General features: G+C 41.4%; 1 protein-coding gene across 1 annotated transcript in view; it reads right to left on the bottom strand.

Annotated features, from left to right (window-relative positions):
* Window positions 1-18194: 18194 nt before the first annotated feature.
* Window positions 18195-21714, bottom strand: part of AP4E1 (adaptor related protein complex 4 subunit epsilon 1) — a 64207-nt gene continuing 60687 nt past the window's right edge. Inside the window, exon 21 of the mRNA XM_037156504.2 lies at window positions 18195-21251. Coding sequence (XP_037012399.2) covers window positions 21091-21251 — 161 coding nt within the window. The 3' untranslated portion in view covers window positions 18195-21090. The remainder of the gene's footprint in view (window positions 21252-21714) is intronic.

Below are 21714 nucleotides of genomic sequence, written 5' to 3' on the forward strand. Positions count from 1 at the left end.
TCAGTGACACACCAAAACTCTGCTCCTTTCCAGCTGTCCCCTCCCTTTCAGTTGCTGTCACACAATTATATCTTTTCAAATGTGTCCAAAAACACAAATTAATAATTCTTTTACATGTATTGGTCTCTTAAATCATGTAGAAAGCAAAAAGAATAGTTATTACAATACTACTACTTTTTATCATTGCCCGTGTATTTACCTTCATTGTGATCTTGCTTTCTTCACCCGTCCATTTCACGTTGCAGGATGCCCTTGAGCCCCCCCACCTTTTTTTTTTTTTTTGCAGGCCAGGTCTAGTGATACCAAACTCCCTCAACTTTTGTTTTTCTGAGAATGTCTTAATTTCTCCCCCACTTTTGAAGGAGTTTTGCCAGACAGGATCCTTGGTTGACAATTTTTTGTTGAAAGCCAGACATTTGGATCTAAAAATGTGGTAACTCTGGATATCATCAGCTTCTCCCCCTTCCCAGGTTCCCAGTTCAATTTCTGTTGTCCTTATTTTATTGTTGTAGGCTGTGCCTGTGATAAAGACCTGCCTGAGGGATAAATGTGAGGTCTTTTCAGGTCTTTCCTGGGCCTGTGCCTTTCCCTGGGCATGCACAGTCACTTTCTAATTATCCCCATCGGTGCAGTTGCTTTTGAACATCCTAAATGGGAAAAATGAAAACTATGAAGTGGAGAAGATGCTGGCTCTTTAAGTCCCCTGGAAGTCACATCAGCCGGAAGGTGAAGCTCGTACAACAACCGTGGGAGGTGCAGCGACAATGACCACCTGCCTCTTTGCATCTCTCATCAGAGACGGCGATCACTGACCAGAACCCACATTTGAGGACACGGTCCCTTCCGCCCACCCCGATTCCTGCAGATTGTATGCAGGAAACTGTGCACAGCCGCCTGCCACATGGATGGGAACAGGGAGTAAGCAGCTGCTATTATCTAGGACCTGAAATGGACCAAAATTAACCACCTGATCCTTCCCCTGAATGTTGTAGCTTTACTGTATAGACCCCAGAGTTCCAAAATAGTTGCATCAGGCAAATTCTGCCAGTGCAATTGTTGTCCAGGTGGGGAGACAGATTTCCTACTGCCTCTTACTCCACCACGTGAGTACTCCCAGAATGCTCTGCACATTCCCTTCTGAGTCTCCTGTCACGTGGGGCCCCATCACCTGTACACATGTATGACACCCATTTTCCTGCTATGAGTGTTCAGACCATTGAAGACGTAGTGAATTCAGCTCAACAATGGTCACAGGCCAAATGCAAGGACTCCCCAGTCCGGGAGAACCAAAGACTCACCTCTCCAAATCTTTCAACTACCTTTTTGCTATCACATATACTCTCACATTTTCTCCCAATGTGACCAAAATCCCAAGAAAAAGAGGGATTTTGATGCTGTGTTTGTGTATGTGTACACATGTGTGGGTGTACAATCACCTTATTTTTAACTCCCCAAACCACAAAAAATACATATATATTTCTTGAAGTAAAAGCCTACTGAGAAATTTCCCAAATTCCAAGTTAACTACAAACAATAGGATTACTTGAAAGATTCTTGACAAAACTTAACATCTCTACAACTTGAACAAGGAAAACCAGCCCACGGGCCACGAGTGAGGCCTCTGGGCCTGGAGCAGGTCCTCTGACCATCACTAGTGGAGAGAAGTGACATTTCCCCTGGCTCCTCTCCCCTCTCTGCTCTCACCCTCTGAATGATGCGGGTCTCATTGTGGACTAATTAACACACTGGGTTGATGTGAGGGGAGACTGTCGGCTCCTTCACCCAGAGGAAACTAGACTGGGCTGCTGAACCCGGCCTCTGTAAGGAGTGGGCTCCCCTGGCTCTCCTCCCCCAGCCTGTAAATGCCCAGGGAGAAAAGGCTCACAGGGGAGTGGGTGGCCCTCGAAGTGGTGGCTGGCCAATTCCTCACTCGCCTGTGAGTTCCCAGAGGAAAGGCAAACAAATCAGACTACACTTGGCTGCTGGCCAGTGAATCTCTGAACTTCTTCAGTAAGTCTTTAAAACTTTGGTTCTGACCCAGATCTTTTGCTCCAGCATAAAAACTGCTGGGCCTCAAGTCTCTCTGTTTAGGGAAACAGTGTGTCTGTGGCATTTGAATAAGGGTGTTTATCTAAGAAATGGTTCCTTGAGTTCTACCAGGTTCTATAATGAGCTCACTGTGTGCGTACTTTCAGCCTTCAAATCTTCCGCACACCTAGTGTGTTTACCTATGCCCTGTACCTCAGTTGTTGGGTGTATTTACTTGTGAATGTTCCTAACTCTGTCTTTTTTCTTTGTAAGTCCCCATTTGTGCTTTGTAAAAGGGCCCAGAGGTTGCTGAGTTTCCACTGAAACCAGGACGAGAGAGAACAAACTCTAGGGGGAGGCATTTCAAAGATACTGGTCACGTATTAACTAACCAAAGTAGCCCGGAGCTACTAAGAAATTGGTGAGATACAAGGTATGGTTTTGTTTTTTTTTCTTAGACTAAATGGCACACTAGTGGGGTTTTTTTTCATTCCCCCTTTTTGCTGCTTTACTTCCAAAGTGGATTATATGGCAGACGCCCGCTCTCCAAAGCCACATCTCCTGCCTGATGAACAGAAGTCTCAGGAAAAGGGAGAATCAAGTGTGCCAGACCTAGGTGTTCCTCTCAGTCCCAAATGAACACCCTGACCACCTTCACTCCAACACCCTCCCGAAAATAACATCACTGAGTGCACTGTAAGCCTCTGAAAGGAAGTCAATTGCCAGTGAACCACTAACCAGCAGCATTTTTAAATCTATCCTGTCACCAAGTCACCTGTACAGCACAGACATTCAACCCCTATCACCAAGTCACCTATACAGCACAGACATTCAAATCCTATCATCAATCTATACAACATGAGCATTCAAAGAGGAGCTGAATCCTCCCCACAGGGGCTCCTTAGGAACTAGACTTGAACCTCCCCAACCTGAAATCTGCTTGCTCCAATCCTACAACAGATCTAGGAATGAAAGGCATCGAGGAAGTTCCTCAGAGTCCCAAATAACTGGAAAAGTATCTGGGAGCAGAAGAGGATTCTAGGCTCCAGGAAAGAAGAGAATCACAGATCATACCCTAGGCATATTTTTAAAGACCACTCTCGTGATCGATAATTGTTAGCCCATTTCCATAATTGCTCTCGTAATTAACACCTTCATAGGGTCAGACCTGCACTGCTCGCTTTCATCTGAATGACTTTCAGTGACAGTAGAGGGACACCAACTCCATTTCAGAATTAATTTTCTTGTATGGCACACCATGTCACAGGGCAGAGTGTTGTAAAATAACATTTTATGTTACTCTAAAAGTATCAAATTTACATGTACAAGATGTGCTGGGTCTAGTATTTCAGGAGACCGCCACATCTGTTATAAAGATGGGCACCATTAACCAGACGAAATGGAGATTCCGAAGACGCCTGCTCCCTGCACTCCCTGTTTAGGCGTCCTCTCTCCCCCTGGACTGGCGGCTGGGCACGTAACGCCCTGCCGTCCCCAGAAAGGGTTTACTTTGAGCACTCATAAAACAATTTCATATTCTATCATAATATTTGTGGTTTAAATGTGACGCTTGACCTCATTGTGTCCTGCTTCCATTTTTTTTCTTACCATTATATTCATGTATTTACATGGAGATTTCTGAAATTGGCCAGAACTCTGATAGAGCGGGCAAGTTATGTGAGCAGATGAAGCAACCTATTCGTGGATATTTATGATGTTGTAACTTTCTAAAATGCTATGATGTCAACTCCTCATAGGAAGATAATATTGCTAGTGCTGGTATTTATGGCAAGTCATAAATGAGTGTGTGGGATGCCTATTTTGGGTAATGGCTGCTTTTGGGGCTTTGAAAGAATCTGTCCCTGTAGGTCACCTTGACATTATTCTCTCCCCCTCCAATGGAGGATTTCTGGATGGCAGTTGAAGAGCAGGCTGATTTTGGAGAGAGGCAGCCAAGGCTGCATGTAAAGGGGTTACTGTCATCTGCCCAGGTAAAGGGTGGCGGGTTTCTGCTATTCTCAGGTGGTACCCTGTCCTGTCTCAGCTGCAATGAGATGGCTGGGGACCCACAAAGCTGTGCACTGACTCCCACTTCTATCCTTGTTCTCATTATCCCCACCAGAGCTGGAACCCCACTGCTTTGGAGCTCAAACACAGCACAGAAATACAGAAAACCCAGTAAAGGGTGGCTCAGTTCCCTACGTAGACTGTTCTAATGGAGTGAGGGTGAAGTGGGCAACATTAAGCACTCAAGGATTAAGACAAAAAGAAAATAGGGAGAGGTCTGAATCAGCCAAGGTTCAGTCAGGAAAACAACACTCCAGGCATCTCAGATTGAGAGTGTTCAGTACAGGGAATTGATTACCCAGTCAATGAAAGAGCTGACAAGCCTAACAGGATACAGTAACGCACCCCAGAGATTGGCAATAACCATGAACCCAAATTCCACCAACCCGTAGGGCTGGAGGGGCCAAGAAACAAAGGCAATGTTATAGTGTCTGTACTTAGGAGCGAAGGCATCCGGTGTGAATAAAATTTGAAGTAGATTTTGGGCGTGTTCTGACCTCCACTTCCATGTAACCCTCTTTTTCAGAACTCCCAGCCTGGGGGCAAAGCTCTTACAGATCATTTAAAAGGTTAAAGAAAGCCACTGTACCCCATGGTACTCAGTCTAGATCCAATTAGGCATCAGAGCAACATTGGGTCCTTTCAAGTATTTTAATAAACATAAAAGAAAGGTAACAAATAAAAAAGTAGATTTAAAGTTATGAATATGCAATATAATTTTTTCTTGTATCTTAATTATTGTATTATTTTCCATGTGAACGGTAAAGCTACTTTTGCCCTATCTTGTATAAATTGTTAATATTAACACAGTAATTATTTATATAAACATAAATCCTGTACATAAAGAATTTTACCGAACTTTACCCCTGCCCTCCCCTACCCCAGCTAGCTCCCACAGTCCATCTGAAGTGGGGAGACTGTATTTCATGGTTTGCCAGGGACAACTGTGATACACTTGTCCTGGCATCCCATCTTTTTAGCATATGTCCTGGAATTTTCATCTTTTTTAAAAGCTAAAACTTTGAAAGTCTCAGAAGGAAAAATTTGCCTGACCTTGGATTAAACAAATTTTCTTAGATATGACACCAAATGCACAAGCAATCAAACAAAAATAAACTGGACTTCATAAAAAATAAAAACTTTTATGCTTTCAAAGAATAATATTAAGAAAGTGAAAAGCCAATCCACAGAATGGGGAGAACACTTGCAAACCATGTATGTGATAAGGGTCTAGTATCCCGAATACATAAAGAACTTATAACTAAACAATAACACAAGTAACCCAATTTAAACATGGGTAAAGGATTAACAGACATTTCTCCATGGCATTAAGCACATGAAAAGATGCTTAACATCATTACAATTAGGGAAATGCAATCAAGACCACAATGAGATACCACTTCACCCCTAGGATGGGTACAGTAAAAATAACAGAGAATAACAAGTGTTGCTGAGGATATGGCTCAATTTGAACCCTCACATGTTACACACCCCTTGTCCTGTAGTGGAGGGTCAGGGGAGAACCACAGGGAGCCTGGTGTGACAACTGGTGCTTGCTTCCTCTCCTCTCTAGGCTTCTGGTACTGGCAACCACGCCCCCTTTGGCCCAGACAGTAAAGCCTCGCGTTTGGCCTCAGCTGGCCCTGCCCCCGGTAGAGACACGCGTCCTGAGCCCCAGTCCCGCAGCCCTGGGCCTGCTCCCAGCACTCTGCCCAGGAGCTGGCGGTCTGATGATCCCACAGTATGCTCTGCTGCGAGAAGTCAGGGCACATTAATGGAGAAACTTTATATTCAGAGGGTCTCAAGTTGATGTCGCGGAAATAATTCATTAATTTAAAAGGTATTTTACATCTATAAGTAAAAGAGTTAATAATTTCAAGCACATTTATTTCATTAAACAATTATACATGTACCTGTGTGTGTATTCTGATCACTTGTTTTTGGTGATGGTTGTTCTAATACAAAATACAAAAAATACCAATGAATCACCAATCATCAATGATTAACTCATTGAAAATAGTTTTCCTCTGCCTTCGCAGTTACCTGCTCCAATTAAATAATCATAGCATTATTTAATTTCCTGACCCAAATGCCAAATTAATTTAAAATAAAAACAAATTTCTTTAGAACACTCAGCATTCAGAATGGCTTCAAATGTGTAAGTAACCAAGAAAAAAGAAAAGGCAAAATGTGTCTCTCTAGTAGAAAAAGAATCCTCCCAGAGACAGGCTTGTCAATCTGCTCACAGAAGTTATGGCACCTTTTAACTGGCACAACTCCTAAAGGGCCAGCTGCTCCTCACCAAAGCCAAGAGGTGTGGAAGAAAATAGAGAAAAAATGAAATAAAATAGGCAGAGGATATTTAAGGATGAGCATAAAGTCCCAGTCTAAATACTAACTCTACTGCTATACATCTGTGTGATCTCAGGCAAGTCACTTAAGGTCTCTGAGCCTCAATTTCCTCATCAATAAATAAAAAATAATAGCTGTGTTCAGGGACTAGAGGAAAGAAGCCCATGGCAGTGTTTGGAACAGCTTCTGACCCACTGGCACTCAGTGTTTCCTTGTTTTTGCGATGACAAATTAATTCTCCCTGGCAGCTGCATGGATTTAATTAGAGATAAAGAATCACTGTAGACAGATATATTATACAGAGAGATAAGGCTGGGAGGTACCTGCAGTCTGCAAGTGGGGAACCCTCTGTCGGGGAGGTTGGTATTTTAAACACACTATGTGCTCCTTAAGACAGAGAGGGCAAACAGGCTTCACTCAGACTAATCAGTAGTGGATGGCTGCAGCGCTTTGGTGGGAGGGGTTCTGAAGCTGAGTCTTAAATCCAAAGGTAGGAGGGATATGGCTGATGGCAATGGGTGCCTTGATCTCAGGCCAGGAAGTGATGGCACGTTCCCTTCCAGGTCGTCTATGCACAGAGGACTCACCTGCCATGACTTTGGTAGCCAACTTCACAAGAGAAACTCAGACAAGTAATAGTATTTCTTAAATCAAGAAATAATTTATTAAAGACTAACTTCATTTAAAAAATATCTAACAAAAATGCCCATACTGATCAGATCCATGGCATGACAAAGACAACTTGAAACCAGAGGAAGAGGCTGGGAGGGAAGACTCTGTTGGACAGCCCAGGAGCTGATATTTTTAACCTTTGTTAAGTTTCACGTCCATCAGGAAGCTTCAAGAAATAAGAACCCGTTCCCCTGCTCCTCCAGAAAAACCCCTACTATACATTATACACAGATAAATCAGTAGTCAAAGCTCACAGCATTCTCCCACAAAGAACATTCCCAAATACCACTCCCAATGCTAGGAAGAGCTCAGCTCAGAGTGGCCTGCAGCAGGATTCTCAGCCTGGGGCTGCTCTAGCAAAGGCCTCTGCTTGAGCCCTCCTGGCCTGTGGGCCGTGTCTGTAAATGCAAATCTTCAAAGGCTTCATTTTGATAGGAATATTCTACAAATCCTTTTCTACTCCACCATACTTGAAAATGTTTTCTTATTGCTTATTCTATTACAGTTGTGCCATTTTTTCCCTTTTACCCCCCTCCACTCGGCCCACCCCTCTCGCCCTTAGTCAAATCCCCTCTCCATTGTCCATGTCCATGAGTCATTTATACATTTTCTTCAGCTGGTCCCTTCCCCTTCCTTCCATCCTTTCCCTTTCCCTCCCCCTCTCCTACAACTCTCTGTCTGTTCCATGTTTCCATGCCTCTGGTCCTGTTTTTCTCCTTAGTTTCTTTTGTTCATTAGATTCCAGTTATAAGTGAGGTCATATGGTATTTGTTTTTCAGTGATTGGCTTATTTCACTTGGCATACTATTCTACAGTTCCAGCTGTGCTGTCCCAAAAGGTGGGACTTCCTTCTTTCTTTCTGCTGTGTAGTATTCCATTGTATAAATGGACCACATTTTTATAATCCACTCATCTACTGATGGACACTTGGGCTCTCTCCAATACCTGGCTATTGTAAATAGCGCTGCTATGAACATAGGGGTACATAAGTTCTTTTGAAATGGTGTTTCAGGATTCTTAAAAGTATATTCCCAACAGTGCAATTGCTGGGTCATCTCCACTCTACTTTCTTAATCAGCACCTCACTGCCAATTGTAATTGTACTCTCTGATTGTAGGTTTATGTCTTTAATAATCTGGCCAAACCTAAAACATGCAGAGAAGGGTTCTGTATCAACACACAGTAATACCTATCTCTTCCTTCCAAATCCTATATGGACTTTGATCAAGTGCCTCAGGAATTCCCAGAATAGAGCAGGAATGTGTCCTTCATGAAATTAGAACCTGGCTAGGATACCACCTCTTCTGGCCAAGAGTAACAAACACTAGGCTTACCCTCCTGCCTTCAGCAACTAAGAAACTTCAGAAATTATATGAAATCATGATCTTTTTAGGCACTGAAAAAATATTCAGCACAGGACGCTGATTTCCCTGAGGGAAGGGAAACGACGCCAAGGCAGGTCCTGGACTGTTCCAGCTGACTGCCTAGAAGCATTTCCCAGGGCACAAGATAGGGAGGAAGATTTCTAAGAGTTCAGGGAGGCCAGGATGGCTAGAATTTGGGATGGAAACAGGACACGTTTCACAAGCCACAGTGCCGCCATGAGACAGAAGTGGCATTCCCAGAAGGAAATGGGAATTTTTTGCCTTAGTGGGGGTATATTAGCACCAGACTAAAGACTGCTCTGGACCCGGCATAATAAAGCTTAAAGCCGGTCTTGAAAGGAGCAAACTGATTCGAAGTAACTTAACTGCACACCAGAACAAATTCCAACACCATGTAAAAGACTATAGTGAAATCTAACACCCAATAGGGTAAAAGTCACAGTGTCTGGTATCTAGTAAAAATTACCAGACATACAACAAGGCAGGAAAATATTACCAATAACCAGGAGAAAATGCCATAAACAGAAACAGATGCAGGGCCCGCAGTATAACGGTTAGCATTCTGGATGCTGAAACAGACACAGAAATCACAAAGATGCTGAAATTACCCAACTAAGGCCTTTGCACAGCTATTACAAATACACTGCATGTATTTAAGAAAGTAGAAGAAAACATAAGCATGACAAAGAGAGAAACTGAAGATATAAAAAAGATCCAAATGGAAGCTCTAGAAATGAAGAATATTATATGTGAACTGCAAAACACATTAATAGCAGTTCAGACACAGATGTTAAAATAGAAGGGGCAAAGACAAGAATAGATAAAATGTTCTTCCAGAAGAAAAATTCTTCCTTTTAAGAAGATATAGTTCTGAGTTGCCATTAAAGTTTGAGAATGGATTTAAGGTTAGGATTAGCAGTAAGGAAGGGATATAATAACAATCACTGACTGTTTTCTCTAGATTTGATCTTTGCAGGACTGTAAGTTGAGAACTTGACTGAACATTAGATCCCCAACAGGACCGTCCCCCAGAAATACAATGCAGTCACATAGGTTGGTTTAAGCTTCCTAGTAGCCATAGTAAAAAAATAGTAAACAGCAGGTAAAATTAACTTCAATATTATAGTTTGGTTTATACCAAAATATTAAAATTGTACTAGCATTAATATTTAAATTTGTAACATTTTACATTTCTGTACTAGATCTTTGTTTTACACTTAGAGCACATCTCATTCTGACTGGCTGCAGTTCAGGTGCTCAATTACCACACGGAGCCACTGGCTAACACGCTGGACAGCGTGGTCCTAAGCAGTGGTATCAGCCAGGGTAATGCTAGCTGTCCCAACAAAGCCAAAAATTTCAGTGGCTTAACACAACCCAAGACTTATTTTTAATTCAGGTTACAGTCCAAGGAGGTTGACAGGAAAAAGAACTCTGCGTTGCCCACAAACTCCAGCTTCCTCCAGCCCGTGGCTCCTCTCTGCAGACTTTCCCTGGACGTTCTTTGGCCGCCTGGTGAAACTGAGAGGGCACGGTGCTAAGAGCCACGGCTACCAGGTCCTCATCGCCTCACGGTGGATCACAGTTACCCGAGAGCCAACCAAGCCACAGACACATCTAAGACCTCTGCTTGCTCACATCACATCACATCACCAAAGAATGGAAGGGAAAGGAGAGAGGAATAGAATGTGCTGGACAAAGAACTATCACATCTTGGGGTTGGTTCAGGATGAAAAGTCTTTAGAAAAGAGAAAAATTACAGCCAAGCATGATGTGTGTGTCCTTCTCACAGGCAGTGACAGGCTTGCTGCCCCATCTCCTCCACAGAACATGCAACATAGACTAAAATCTTATAATTACTGTAGATTAATAATCGAATGGGCCAGAAACAATGGTCACTGTGGGAAATGACAGACTTCAACACTAGGGGCCTTCTCATGACCTACAGCTTTTTAGAAAACCCTTTGTTAAAACTGTAAAATAAACCATAATACCCAACTGTGCATCCCTAGACACTTGCCCTTTTTTTTAGAAACTTGGTATGTCTGTTTTAATCTGAAATTCTTCTTCATGCCTTTCTTTTCTTTATCTGTTGAAGAACCCAGGCTATTTGGCCTCTAGAATTTTCCAGTCTTGAATTTTGCTAATTGCAAACTTGTGGTGCAGTTAAACTTACTCCTCTGTCTTCTGTATTGTTACAAGCTGGCAATTCTATCTAAAGACCTAAACAAACTCACATTATTCTACCACTTTGGATAAAACCATAGGTGATTTGTAGTCTTTCATCAAGAGACCAAAACATCTGCTTGCCTTTCTTTGTGGCGGCAGCAGTCACTGATTGGTGTTCAATGCCTAGATCGGAGCACACTGCACACTGCACAGCGCAGATACTCTATCACCTGCTGTCACGTATCAGCAGGAATACTTTAAGAAATGCTTCTCTTCATCTGCCATGTGGCTAACCAGAGATTTGACCTCTTCATTTGCTAGTTTTCAAGACAATGAACTTATTCCTTACAACCCTCCACTGAAGCTCAAAGTCAGTCCTTTCTGGGTTTTAAAAAAATATTTATGTATGTATTCCCTCTTACTGAATGTACTGGGGTGACACTGGTTAACAATTAAATAGGCTTCCGGTGCACATTTCTACAATACCATACCTGTACACTGTACTGTTCACCACCTCAGGTCAAGGCTCCATCCAAATTACATCATTTTTGACCAGGGGAGTCCCTTCAAGTTAGCTACTGCGTGTCCTTCCTTATGACTTCAGTAGTCTTTGATGGGTTCTTTACTACCAGGAATAAAAGACATTCAGGCTCATTTTGTATAATTTCTGCCCCAGACCTACCTAGAATGAACCATTTCTCTGAGAAGCCTGTGTTTGGGAAATGGTGTTATAGTAATTCAGGACCATACTCTGGTTAGTGCGGGGGTGGGGGGTAACCTTAATACAAGATGAGAACTACATATAACCGTCTACTTTGTTGCAGAGAATCCTGGTCTCCAAAATACAGATTGTGATGAAATTGAAATACCCTATAATTACTTGTTTGTTTTATTCCACATTAGCCTTAGATAATACTATCATTACCAATTACTAAAAATATTTTTTAAATTATACATATGCTTTTTCTGTTTCCCCCTATTTTTCAGTTGTACTGTATCTACACCAGTTTTTCTCAGTATAAAGTCCTTAGAGTTCACATCTCCTCTGGAGTATCTAAAATGTATTATTCTATTTTCTTCATGTGTAAAGCAAGTGTCAAAAAGTCTGATAATTATCTAAGTTTTCTTTGTAAGTCATTTGCTTTTTTTTCCTTAGATGGCTGAGAAATTTTTTTCTATTTTAAAAATGGTTCTGTACTCTTATTAGAATATCTTGTCTTGGTGTTTGTCAGTTGAGATCCTCAGGTCCTTCTGGTTTCAGCTCATTTTTTAAAATTGCACTTTTAAGAATGTTTCCTGAAATTATCGTGTTCCATAGTTGTTTTGGTTCTGTGCTTTGAATTTCTTTTAGAAGCTCCTACAATCCATATGTTGGACCTGCTTTGCCTGTCTTCAATATTTGACATTTTCTTTGAATATTTACCACCACTTCAATCCATCTGAGTTTATATGGCTCTAATTTGTTATTCTTCTTCTTCCATCCATCCTCTTCCCAATATAGAATTTGTATGGGATTCGACTCTGGTGTCTTTTTATTGTTTTTATTTCTATAAAATTAGTTTTCCTAAGTATTTTAAAGGCATGATTCAGAAAAAGTTTTCTAACTTTACAAAGTTTGTTTCTGTGTTTTCCCCCCTATCATATTAAAATATAATGGCAACTTGCTTTCTGATATTGTCTGGCCCTGCTAAACTTTCCCACTTTTGCCTGGACCCTCTCTTTCCTTTATCTTTATTGCCCCCTCTTTCATTGTTCTCAGGTGTTAAAAACTGACACAGAAACTCACAGGCCACGACCACACAGACCACCATGTGCATGACCTCACTTCAGTGTCCTGTAAGGTATTCTTATTATCCCCACTATACAGACTGGAAGCTGGGGCACAGAGTATTGAAGTAATTTTCCCAAAGGTACAAATTTCCCAAAGGTACAGAGCCAGGAATCAGATTTGACAATATGACATCAGAGCCTATATATCCTGCTCAATTTTGATACTTCTCCAAGCAGGTTCTACTCAGTATGTTGTCCTTCTCTAGAAGAGAAGCATAACTAGTTAGTTTAAAGAGTCTGTATGGTATAGAATGCTTCAGATCTTACTGTGACTTGCACACATTCCCTATGAATTGTGCAAAATCCTGTCCAGTTTCAGATGCCAACCTCGAACTGACCCACTGGGCTTTCCAGAGACCTGCTGGCTATTCTCAGGTCTATTAGACAACCATTGTTTCCTTTTGCTTCCTCCTTCAGAGATCCAAATAATGCATGCATTTTGGCTTTGGTGACTTGTTACCCACCTGCTTGTATTTTGAGGCCCATGGGGGCCACGTTGTCACTTAGTTTTGCAGCAAAAACTTCATGTGAGTTTTGGTTTTGCCATCTAGTTTCTCTGCCCATTTATATGCAGAGATTCAGAGAAACTCAAACCCTAACTGCTACTGCCACCATCTCCCCAGGAACTACAACTTTTTATACACTCACATAAGATTCCTCCCCAAAACCTGTCCAATTTTTCCAAAAATGCCATTATTTAACCTCCCAAACACTCAAGAGTGAATTAGTTTTAATCAGTTTCAACTGCAGGAAAGGGTATGGAAAAAACACAAACAACCCCACTGAAGAATGGTAGGGTGAGACAGCATCTTAAACAGTCGTTCCCAAACGTGGTTGTGCATTGCAATTACCTGTGGAGTTTAAACATTACTGAAGCCTGGGTTCCACCCGTCATAGCCCCTGATTTAATGATTTACGTATGGGATTTTGAAAAGGTCCCCAGTCTGATGGACAGCATGGTAATTATAGTTAGTAATACCATATTTTATACTTAAAATGTGCTAAGATCCATGTGTTCTCACCACACGTACAAAAAGTAACTATGGAGTGATGGATGGATTCACTTGACTGTGGTAGTCATTTTACAATATGCATATTACAACTTCTAAATATAAACTATTTTTATTTGTTAACTGATACTTTTTTCCATACCATGAAGCAATTCTCTACTTCTCTCAGCAGACATATGACACTAGGTGTCCTACAAATAAGCTCAGTTCTTACACGATCTACCTGGAGACTGCACTGATATTACAACTTAAAGGCTCAGTCCCACTTCAGATGGTTCAGTGACTACTTCCACTTCAGCTGCCAAGTCCAGGTTGTCACCTGTGCATCTGACCAGCTGGCTATAAACTAGAAGGTCCCACAACCCCCTTTTCAGGTTCAATTAATTGCTAGAGTGGCCCACAGAATTCCAGGAAACATTTACTTACATTTACCAGTCTGTTATAAAGGATATTATAAATGTTAGAGATGAACATCCACATGAAGAGGTACATCAGGTGAGAAACAGAAGGGTCCTGAGTACAGGAACTTCTGTCCCCACGGAACTGGGATGCACCTTCCTCCTGGGATGTGGATGCCTTCATCAACAGGGAAGCTCATCAAATCCCACTGTTCAGGATTTTTATACAACTTAACTCTCCAGCCTCAAACCTTCCCCTTTCTTGCATCGGTAGCTGGGGCTGAAAGTTCCAACTCCCTAGGCACTTGGTCCTTCTGGTGACCAACCTCATTCTGAGGCTACGTAGAGGCCTCACCTTGTCACCTCATTAGCATAAACTCAGGTGTACTGGAAAAGGCTCCTGATGAGTACCAAAAGATACTCTTATCACTTCCGTAGACGAAGACTGGTCCAATGTATGGGTTCAAATCACTTCATCTTCCCATAGTTCACAATCAAGCTTCTATTTAACCACATCAACCTTTGGTCAGTTAAGTAAGATGAAAAAATCAATTTTTAATTTTTTTTATTAATTGTTGTTCAAATACAGTTGTCTCCACTTTTCCCCCACAATTCCCCCTGCTGGCCCCACCCATGCCCACCTCCCACCCTCGAACCCCCTTTGGCTTTGTCCATGTGTCCTTTACACGTGTTCCTTGATGACCTTCCCGCTTTTCCCCAATTATCCCCAACCCCCTCTCTTCTGGTTACTGTCAGTTTTTTCTTTGTTTCAATGTCTCTGGTTATATTTTGCTCACTTGTTTTGTTGATTAGGTTCCACTAATAAAAAAATCAATTCTTATACCTTGATATCTATGATCAGTGGGGACCAGCTTGTTCCAAACACTGGTTTTGCCCTCACCTTCATTAAAGTACATGCTAACTGTTCAGACCAAATGCCCCTCCCTAAGAACATCTATACCTTGCCTCTGTTCCTACTTGTCACATAATACAAGGGGATTGGGGAGATGTACAATAAATAGATTTCTAATGACTTTTTCCTCAGTGAAATACAAATAATCTCTGGGCTCCAGTCTCTGTCCATTTGGCACATGTCCTGCCAGACCCCATTAGGGAGAAACTTCCTGAGGTCAGCCATTTAGTCACATTGGCAATTTAAGGTTTTGGGGAAGGAAAAGTACTCATCCACTTAGGAAAACAGTTTAAAATAATAAAAGTAAATTGATTCCTTCCCTTGGAACAAAGCCCACAGTTGGACTGCAACCACTTAAAAGGGCCCACTGTTTTTTTTCAGCGTTACAGGTGCTCCCAGCAACTTACGATGTTGAGCAACTCATTCTGTCAACATGAGTTGGGAAAAATCATCCGTATTTTCCCCATTGCCAGGACCATCCTCAAGCTCTCGGGGTTCTCCGAGACTCATTGCTTAGGTGCCCTCCTCTCTTGGATTCATACATCTACCATAAAGTTTCCCATGGGATACAAATGAAACACATTTCCTTTAAATAACTCCTCTTCCTGATGCTTTAGCCCAGAGGACCTGTTCTTTCCCTCCTTTCCTGACACTATTGACTTTATTAATGTCAATATAGTCGTCTCTCCCATTATCATAGAGCTGACTTTTCTAAACAAAGAGGTGATGCTAATTTAGCTGGTAAGTCTGCCTTGCCATATCCATTAGCTCCCTGTCTTTAACTTCACTCGCCAACTACCTACCGCTTTCTGTCCTAGCACCAGTTTTTCCAGACCAGTAAAACTTCAAGGACATCTGCCATAATTTAGAAAAGTCCCCCTTCTCCAAGTCAAAATTTCTATCCATAATCACATTATATTTGAAGAGAGATCTCTTAAATGGCAGGTCTCAGCCTTCAGACTGCTCTGGGTCTCATCAAGCAATCATGTTTCCTTTCTCCAAACTGTCACAAGCTGTATTCACAGGAACCTTTTCCACTGACATATCTGTGAACCAAATCAGATCTCTTTATTTCTAAGAGAGCTACAATCAATCCTTAGATATTACTTGGTTTCGGATAACTCATTCTGAAGGGACAGATCTCTTTAGTCCTTTGTCCAATAAACCAATTGCCTACTACTAAGTGCCCATTATGTACCAGGCAAAAGGGACATGAACATATACAGATGGTTCCTAACCACAGAAAGCTCACACTCTCTCAATATGCACACACATAAACAGTTAACTTTCATTCAATCGCTAACCCTGGTCCACTTGGCTGCAGGCCACTCCTCCTTTCAAGAGCCCCTTTCTTTTCAAGTACTGCAGTGAGTTTGATGCATTTAAACCATCAGTGCTCCAAAGATGGAGCTTCAAATCTCAGAACTCTTTTTTTTCTTGCTATACATTATAGCCCATAAGAGGCATATACAGTGAGCTGTAAAGGCCATTTCTGACCTAGCTCTGTGTTTTAGGATATACAACACAGAGATGGCCAGGAGATTCAGAGTGTTTGGTCACTAAGTCTCCATCTGACTTACTGTGTTTCTTCCATCTCAAGGCAGTTGTAAGGAGAGGGCATTAAAGAAGCAGAACTCTGGAACATTCTGGTTAAGATGGCAGCATAGGTAGACATAGCTTACCTCTTCGCACGACCACATCAAAATTACAACTAAAATATAGAACAGCCCGGCTAGCTCAGTTGGTAGAGCATGAGACTCTTAAAATATAGAACCATCACTCAGAATCATCAAAAACTGAGCTGAATGGAAGTCTGACAGCTACAGATTGAAGAAACCCACATCCATCCAGACTGAGCCAGAGGCTGGTACCGTATCTGAGACTCCATCAACCTGGCTAACACTGGTCCACCTTGGAGATCCCCAGAGATTCGGTCTCACCAACTTACAGACCTACCCAAGCTGCTTTTCCAAATGAATAGCTGGTCTTGGCTCCTGCAGCACTACTTCCTAAATCCTCTCAAAACAACCAATAGCTGGCCTCAGTGAGCCCCAGGCCCAGCACTAGCAGCAGCTAGCCTAGATTCACAGCTTGGCTTTACCTAGAAATCTCCAAGCCCAGCACGAGTAGCAGCCATTTCAGACTACTTTATAGCTCAAGCAGTGTGACCTTGAGCAAAACACAGGTGGGGGCTGAGTTTGACCTGAACCACCTAAGAAACACCAGAGCACCCAGTGGGCAGCTAAAGACCATGTTGGGGCACCACCACCCAGCCCTTACACATTTGATCCTCCATGGAGGGTGAAGTTTGGTAACAAGTGGTGCAAGGGCTGTGACCTTGCCAACAGCCAAACCTTGCAGCTAACTAACCTGTGTAAATCCCTCCCATTGATCTGCCAACAGCAACCAAGGCTCAACTACAAGAGGAGGGTGTATTCAGCCCACAGGAAGGGTGCACCTCGAGTAACCGGCTTGGGTGAGAAGGGGCTGGGCTACTGGACCCTACAGGACACATGCTACATTAGGCCACACTACTAAGTTGGGGTCATAGCAGCTCTACTGCTATATGGATATGAAGAACATTTTGACGGTCATCAGATGAGAGGGGGAGGGAAGCATGGATGAAGAGGTGAAGGGATTAAGAAGGACAAACAGGTAGTTACAGAATAGCTGTGGGGATATAAAGTACAGTATAGGAAATGGAATAGACAAAGAACATATATGTATGATCCATGGACATGAACAATGATGGGGGGATTACCTGAGGGGGGGGGTGCTGGGTGGAGGGGGCCAAAGGGGGAAAGGGAAAGAAAAATCAGGACAACTTGTAATAGCATAATCAATAAACTATAATTAAAAAATACGGAAACAGAACTCTGGGATGCTCTGGTCAGACTAGAATGAAAGAAGGGGACATGGACAGGCACCTGAGGATCAATCCATACTCTGACCTGTCTGAAGCCCACAATTCCCTCAGAACCTAATATAAAAATAGCAGTTCTTGATTTTTAACAACCAATTAGACCAGATTCTTATGGGCCTTTGAATAAATTACTCTTTTCATCCCATTCCAATTGTTTTTGCTTTTTTAAAAATATTTTATTTATTCATTTTTAGAGAGAGGGGAAGAGAAAGACAGAAATATCAATGTGTGGTTGCCTCTCATGCGCCCCGTACTGGGGACAACCCAGGCATGTGCCCTAACTGGGAATCAAACCAGCAACCCTTTGGTTTGCAGCCTGCACTCAATCCACTGAGCTACACCAGCCTGGGCTGTTTTTGCTCTTTTTAGCTAATGCTTATCAAGTTACTGAATAGTACTACTTATTCAGTTATTTAGATAATAAAGAATATATAGACCAAAGAACAGTATAGCTCACTTTGCATTTATTACATATTTAACTGAATTACTTCAAATTACAGAATTCAACTTCAAAATAAAATAATTAATGCTTGTTAATAATTTGCATTTTCCCCTCCTAAAATTTTAACACAGCAAAAGACCTTAAAGACATGTGAACAGGTTCAGTGCACTTTTAGTGGCTCACAATTTTGAGACAAAGACATTTATCCATAAAAATTAAGACAAATAGCTCAATATTTTAAAATATTATTGATATGAAATTAAGAAAAAATAAAACACTGCATTTTTACCACAACTGTTTTGCTAGATGAAAGAAGAACATTGTTTAAAATATGCTCCTCTGCAAAGCCTTTGCTGTGGCTGGCGCAGTTGGCACATAGCACTTGGTAACTGCTCAGCTTCCATCTCCAGTATTTTAGAGGGACCCTTACTTGGGCCCACTTTCCCCTGAGCCTCATCTGCCTGCCTCCACAGAAACTACTCTGGTGGGAGCCTGATCATTCTCCTTCCACCTGCTCTGAAGACTTTGCTCTCTTCCCTTTGTTCTCCCTAGTTCACACTTGCTGCCACCCGGGTTCTCAGCAAAGATGCCTGGTACAGAACTCACACAGCTGAGTAACCCCTCCCCCCAGCTCTTATTCCAGATGATGTCCCTTCTCTTGACAAAATTATGACTTCAATGTAAGAAGATGACCTACCAACAGTAATCATTCCCCTAGTTTATAGTCACGTCTCCTACAATGCAAAAGAAGTTGGTGATGCCTGATTTAGAACTTAAAACATTAATTAGTTTAGGCAGAATATATACTGCTGTGAAGTTCTTTCCTACTATTATTTTTAAAATCACAAAAATATTAAAAATGTAAACATTCTACTGAACATTTCAGTAGAAGTTCTGTAACCCTACTTTTTGTGGGTTCAGAAAGAAGTGACACCGAGTTCCCCCTGGAAGACTCAAAATCATGTTCCTAGCCCAAACCTACCATTACGCATCTCCCACAATTAGACAACTCTATAGGCCAAGCATCTCTCTCATGACAGCTGCTGCAGCCACTCATGAATGCCCTTGTAACGAAGCAGCAGCTCAGTGTAATCTTTCCCAGATAAGCTGTCCATGAGCTTGCTGGGCTCCTTACATCCACTGCTCTATACCCAACCCAGCCTCAGTAACCATGCAAACACATGGAAATAAGGACACAAAAAATTGGGAGCACCTCTTCTGCTACACACTGCAAACCGAGAGGGCACTTCCCATCTCTTTGTCAGAGTAACAGCAGAAGCAGGTGGGGTGGGGGTACTGCTGACAAAGGTAGGAATAAAGAGGAAACTTGATGAGTCTCATCACCAGTGTCCACCACACCTGCAGAGACAGCACATTCCCTTTACCCTGACCCTGTGGGGAGCTTGAGGATGAATCTCATCTTCTATTTAAAAGGAGAAACCTACACAGGAAATTCCAGTCACTTTTCACTGCTCTTACAGCAAGGTTGCACTGTGTTTTTAAAAGCATTAAAGTAACAAGGTATTACATTTTTTAAATGAATAACTTAAAAATCAATTTTAAAAAAGAATGCTCTGTTTTTTAGGAAGGAATACACTAAACACAAATGACTAATGAAATCTATTAGCTCTTGGGAATCCCCTTAGTATCTTTTACATCCAGTATGATTACTGGGATAACCTAAAGCCAGAATTCCACACCCGGGTGATAAACAGTATCAATTAACCACAGTATTAAGTGCAATGACTTAAAGCTATATTATCTGAATAGTCTCCATGGTGAAGTGTAATAAAAAGTAAAATAGTAAATGTTTCCACAGCACCATAAGATTTTATAAAATACAATTTCAGTTTTTAACATTGATGTACAATCTAAGACTCTGGTTGATCATTCATATTAGGCTGATAATAGTTCTGACAGAGGCACAGAGGCACAACTATAATATGAGAATGATTTATTTTACTGAAGAGCCTGTATGGTATACTGACTCACTGCTTCGTATGCATCCTCTGGGTATTAGTGGATTTAAAGGCCAGGAAAAACTGTTTTGCCATTTATAGTCTAATCACAAATTTTAACTTACTAAAAGAACCAAAATGGTAACTGACTGACATATTTGCCATAACTAAAAAGTCCTTTTATATGATTGCTTTAGTACTGTGTGTTCTTGTGGGTTTTGTATCCATGTGGTATTATTTTGTAAATGATTGAGTTTTTAATGTAAGAATACAGTGATTCACTTTTCATTTTAAAAGTAAATGCTAATGGAAAACAAATTTTGTAGCCAAATTATCTGCAATTATGTATAACAAGTGATTTATAATAAAAATTGTATTACAGATTGGATCCCCCAAATCCAGCATGCTCGTGGATCTCTGGAACTAAGTGTGTGCAGGGCCAACTTAGTTCAACACTGATCTAAGCACAACATAATTAAAAGTAATGACTTGCCTACCAAAAAGCATACACTGCATTCCAAAGCCAAAACAAATTAGGTCTGGGGTTATCAATCCCATGTCTCCCCTCCAATAATACAGAGAACTCAGACCTGGCTTTACTACAAATCAGCTAGCAGTACAGTATATTTGCTATAAAATTATTTATAACAAAATAAATATTTTCAGTACCTCTACACTAAGTGATATATAAATCATTAGCAGTTTATAACATTAGCTTAGGTCACTCTTTGGGACCCAAACGTACTGTACAATCCTGAGTAAAATGTTAGGGATACAGTTTCTCGGGGATCTTTCTTGATCAGGAATCATAAAGATAACACATAAAACCACAACTCATAATTATCCCCATTTTCATTGTAAGTACCATGAGTTCTTTTTACTTTGGTAAATAAGTTTATCTATGTAAACCATTTATTTTGATGGAGTAAAATAAGAGCTTCTGCTAGGATCCCTCCATCACCTTTTGACACTGATATAGTAAATAGTCAGGAAGACTAGAGCAGGAGGATCTGAACCACAGGGCCAATACGTCACCATGAACTCGGAAATGCAGCAAACAGGGGATGGATGGGAGCAGCTGACAGGCCAACAGCCCTTCGTTGCCTATGAAACAGTAAAAATAAAAATTCTTTAATCAAAAGAACTTCAATAGACATTTCTACAAAATACACAAATGACCAATAAGCACATGAAACAATATTCAACATCACTGCTCATTAATGAAGTGCAAATCAAAACCATAACAAAATACTTCACATCCATGAGGATGTCAATTATCAAAATAAATAAGTAACAAGTGTTAGGGAGGATGTGGAGAAATTTGAACCCTGTGCGTTGCTGGTGAGGAGGTATATGGTGCACTTTCTGTGAAAAACAGTATGACAAGTTCTCCAAAAATGAAGTATAGAATTACCATATGATCCAGCAATTCGACTTCTGGCATATAACCTAAAGAACTGAAAGCAGGAATTCGAACACAGATTATCTGTACATCCACATTCACAGTGGCATTATTCACAATAGCCAAAAAGTGGAAGTAACCCACGTGTCCATCAAAAGGTGAACT

Source organism: Artibeus jamaicensis, unplaced genomic scaffold (assembly GCF_021234435.1).
Source record: "Artibeus jamaicensis isolate MK-2021 breed Jamaican fruit bat unplaced genomic scaffold, CSHL_Jam_final contig_548, whole genome shotgun sequence".
Lineage (NCBI taxonomy): Eukaryota > Metazoa > Chordata > Mammalia > Chiroptera > Phyllostomidae > Artibeus > Artibeus jamaicensis.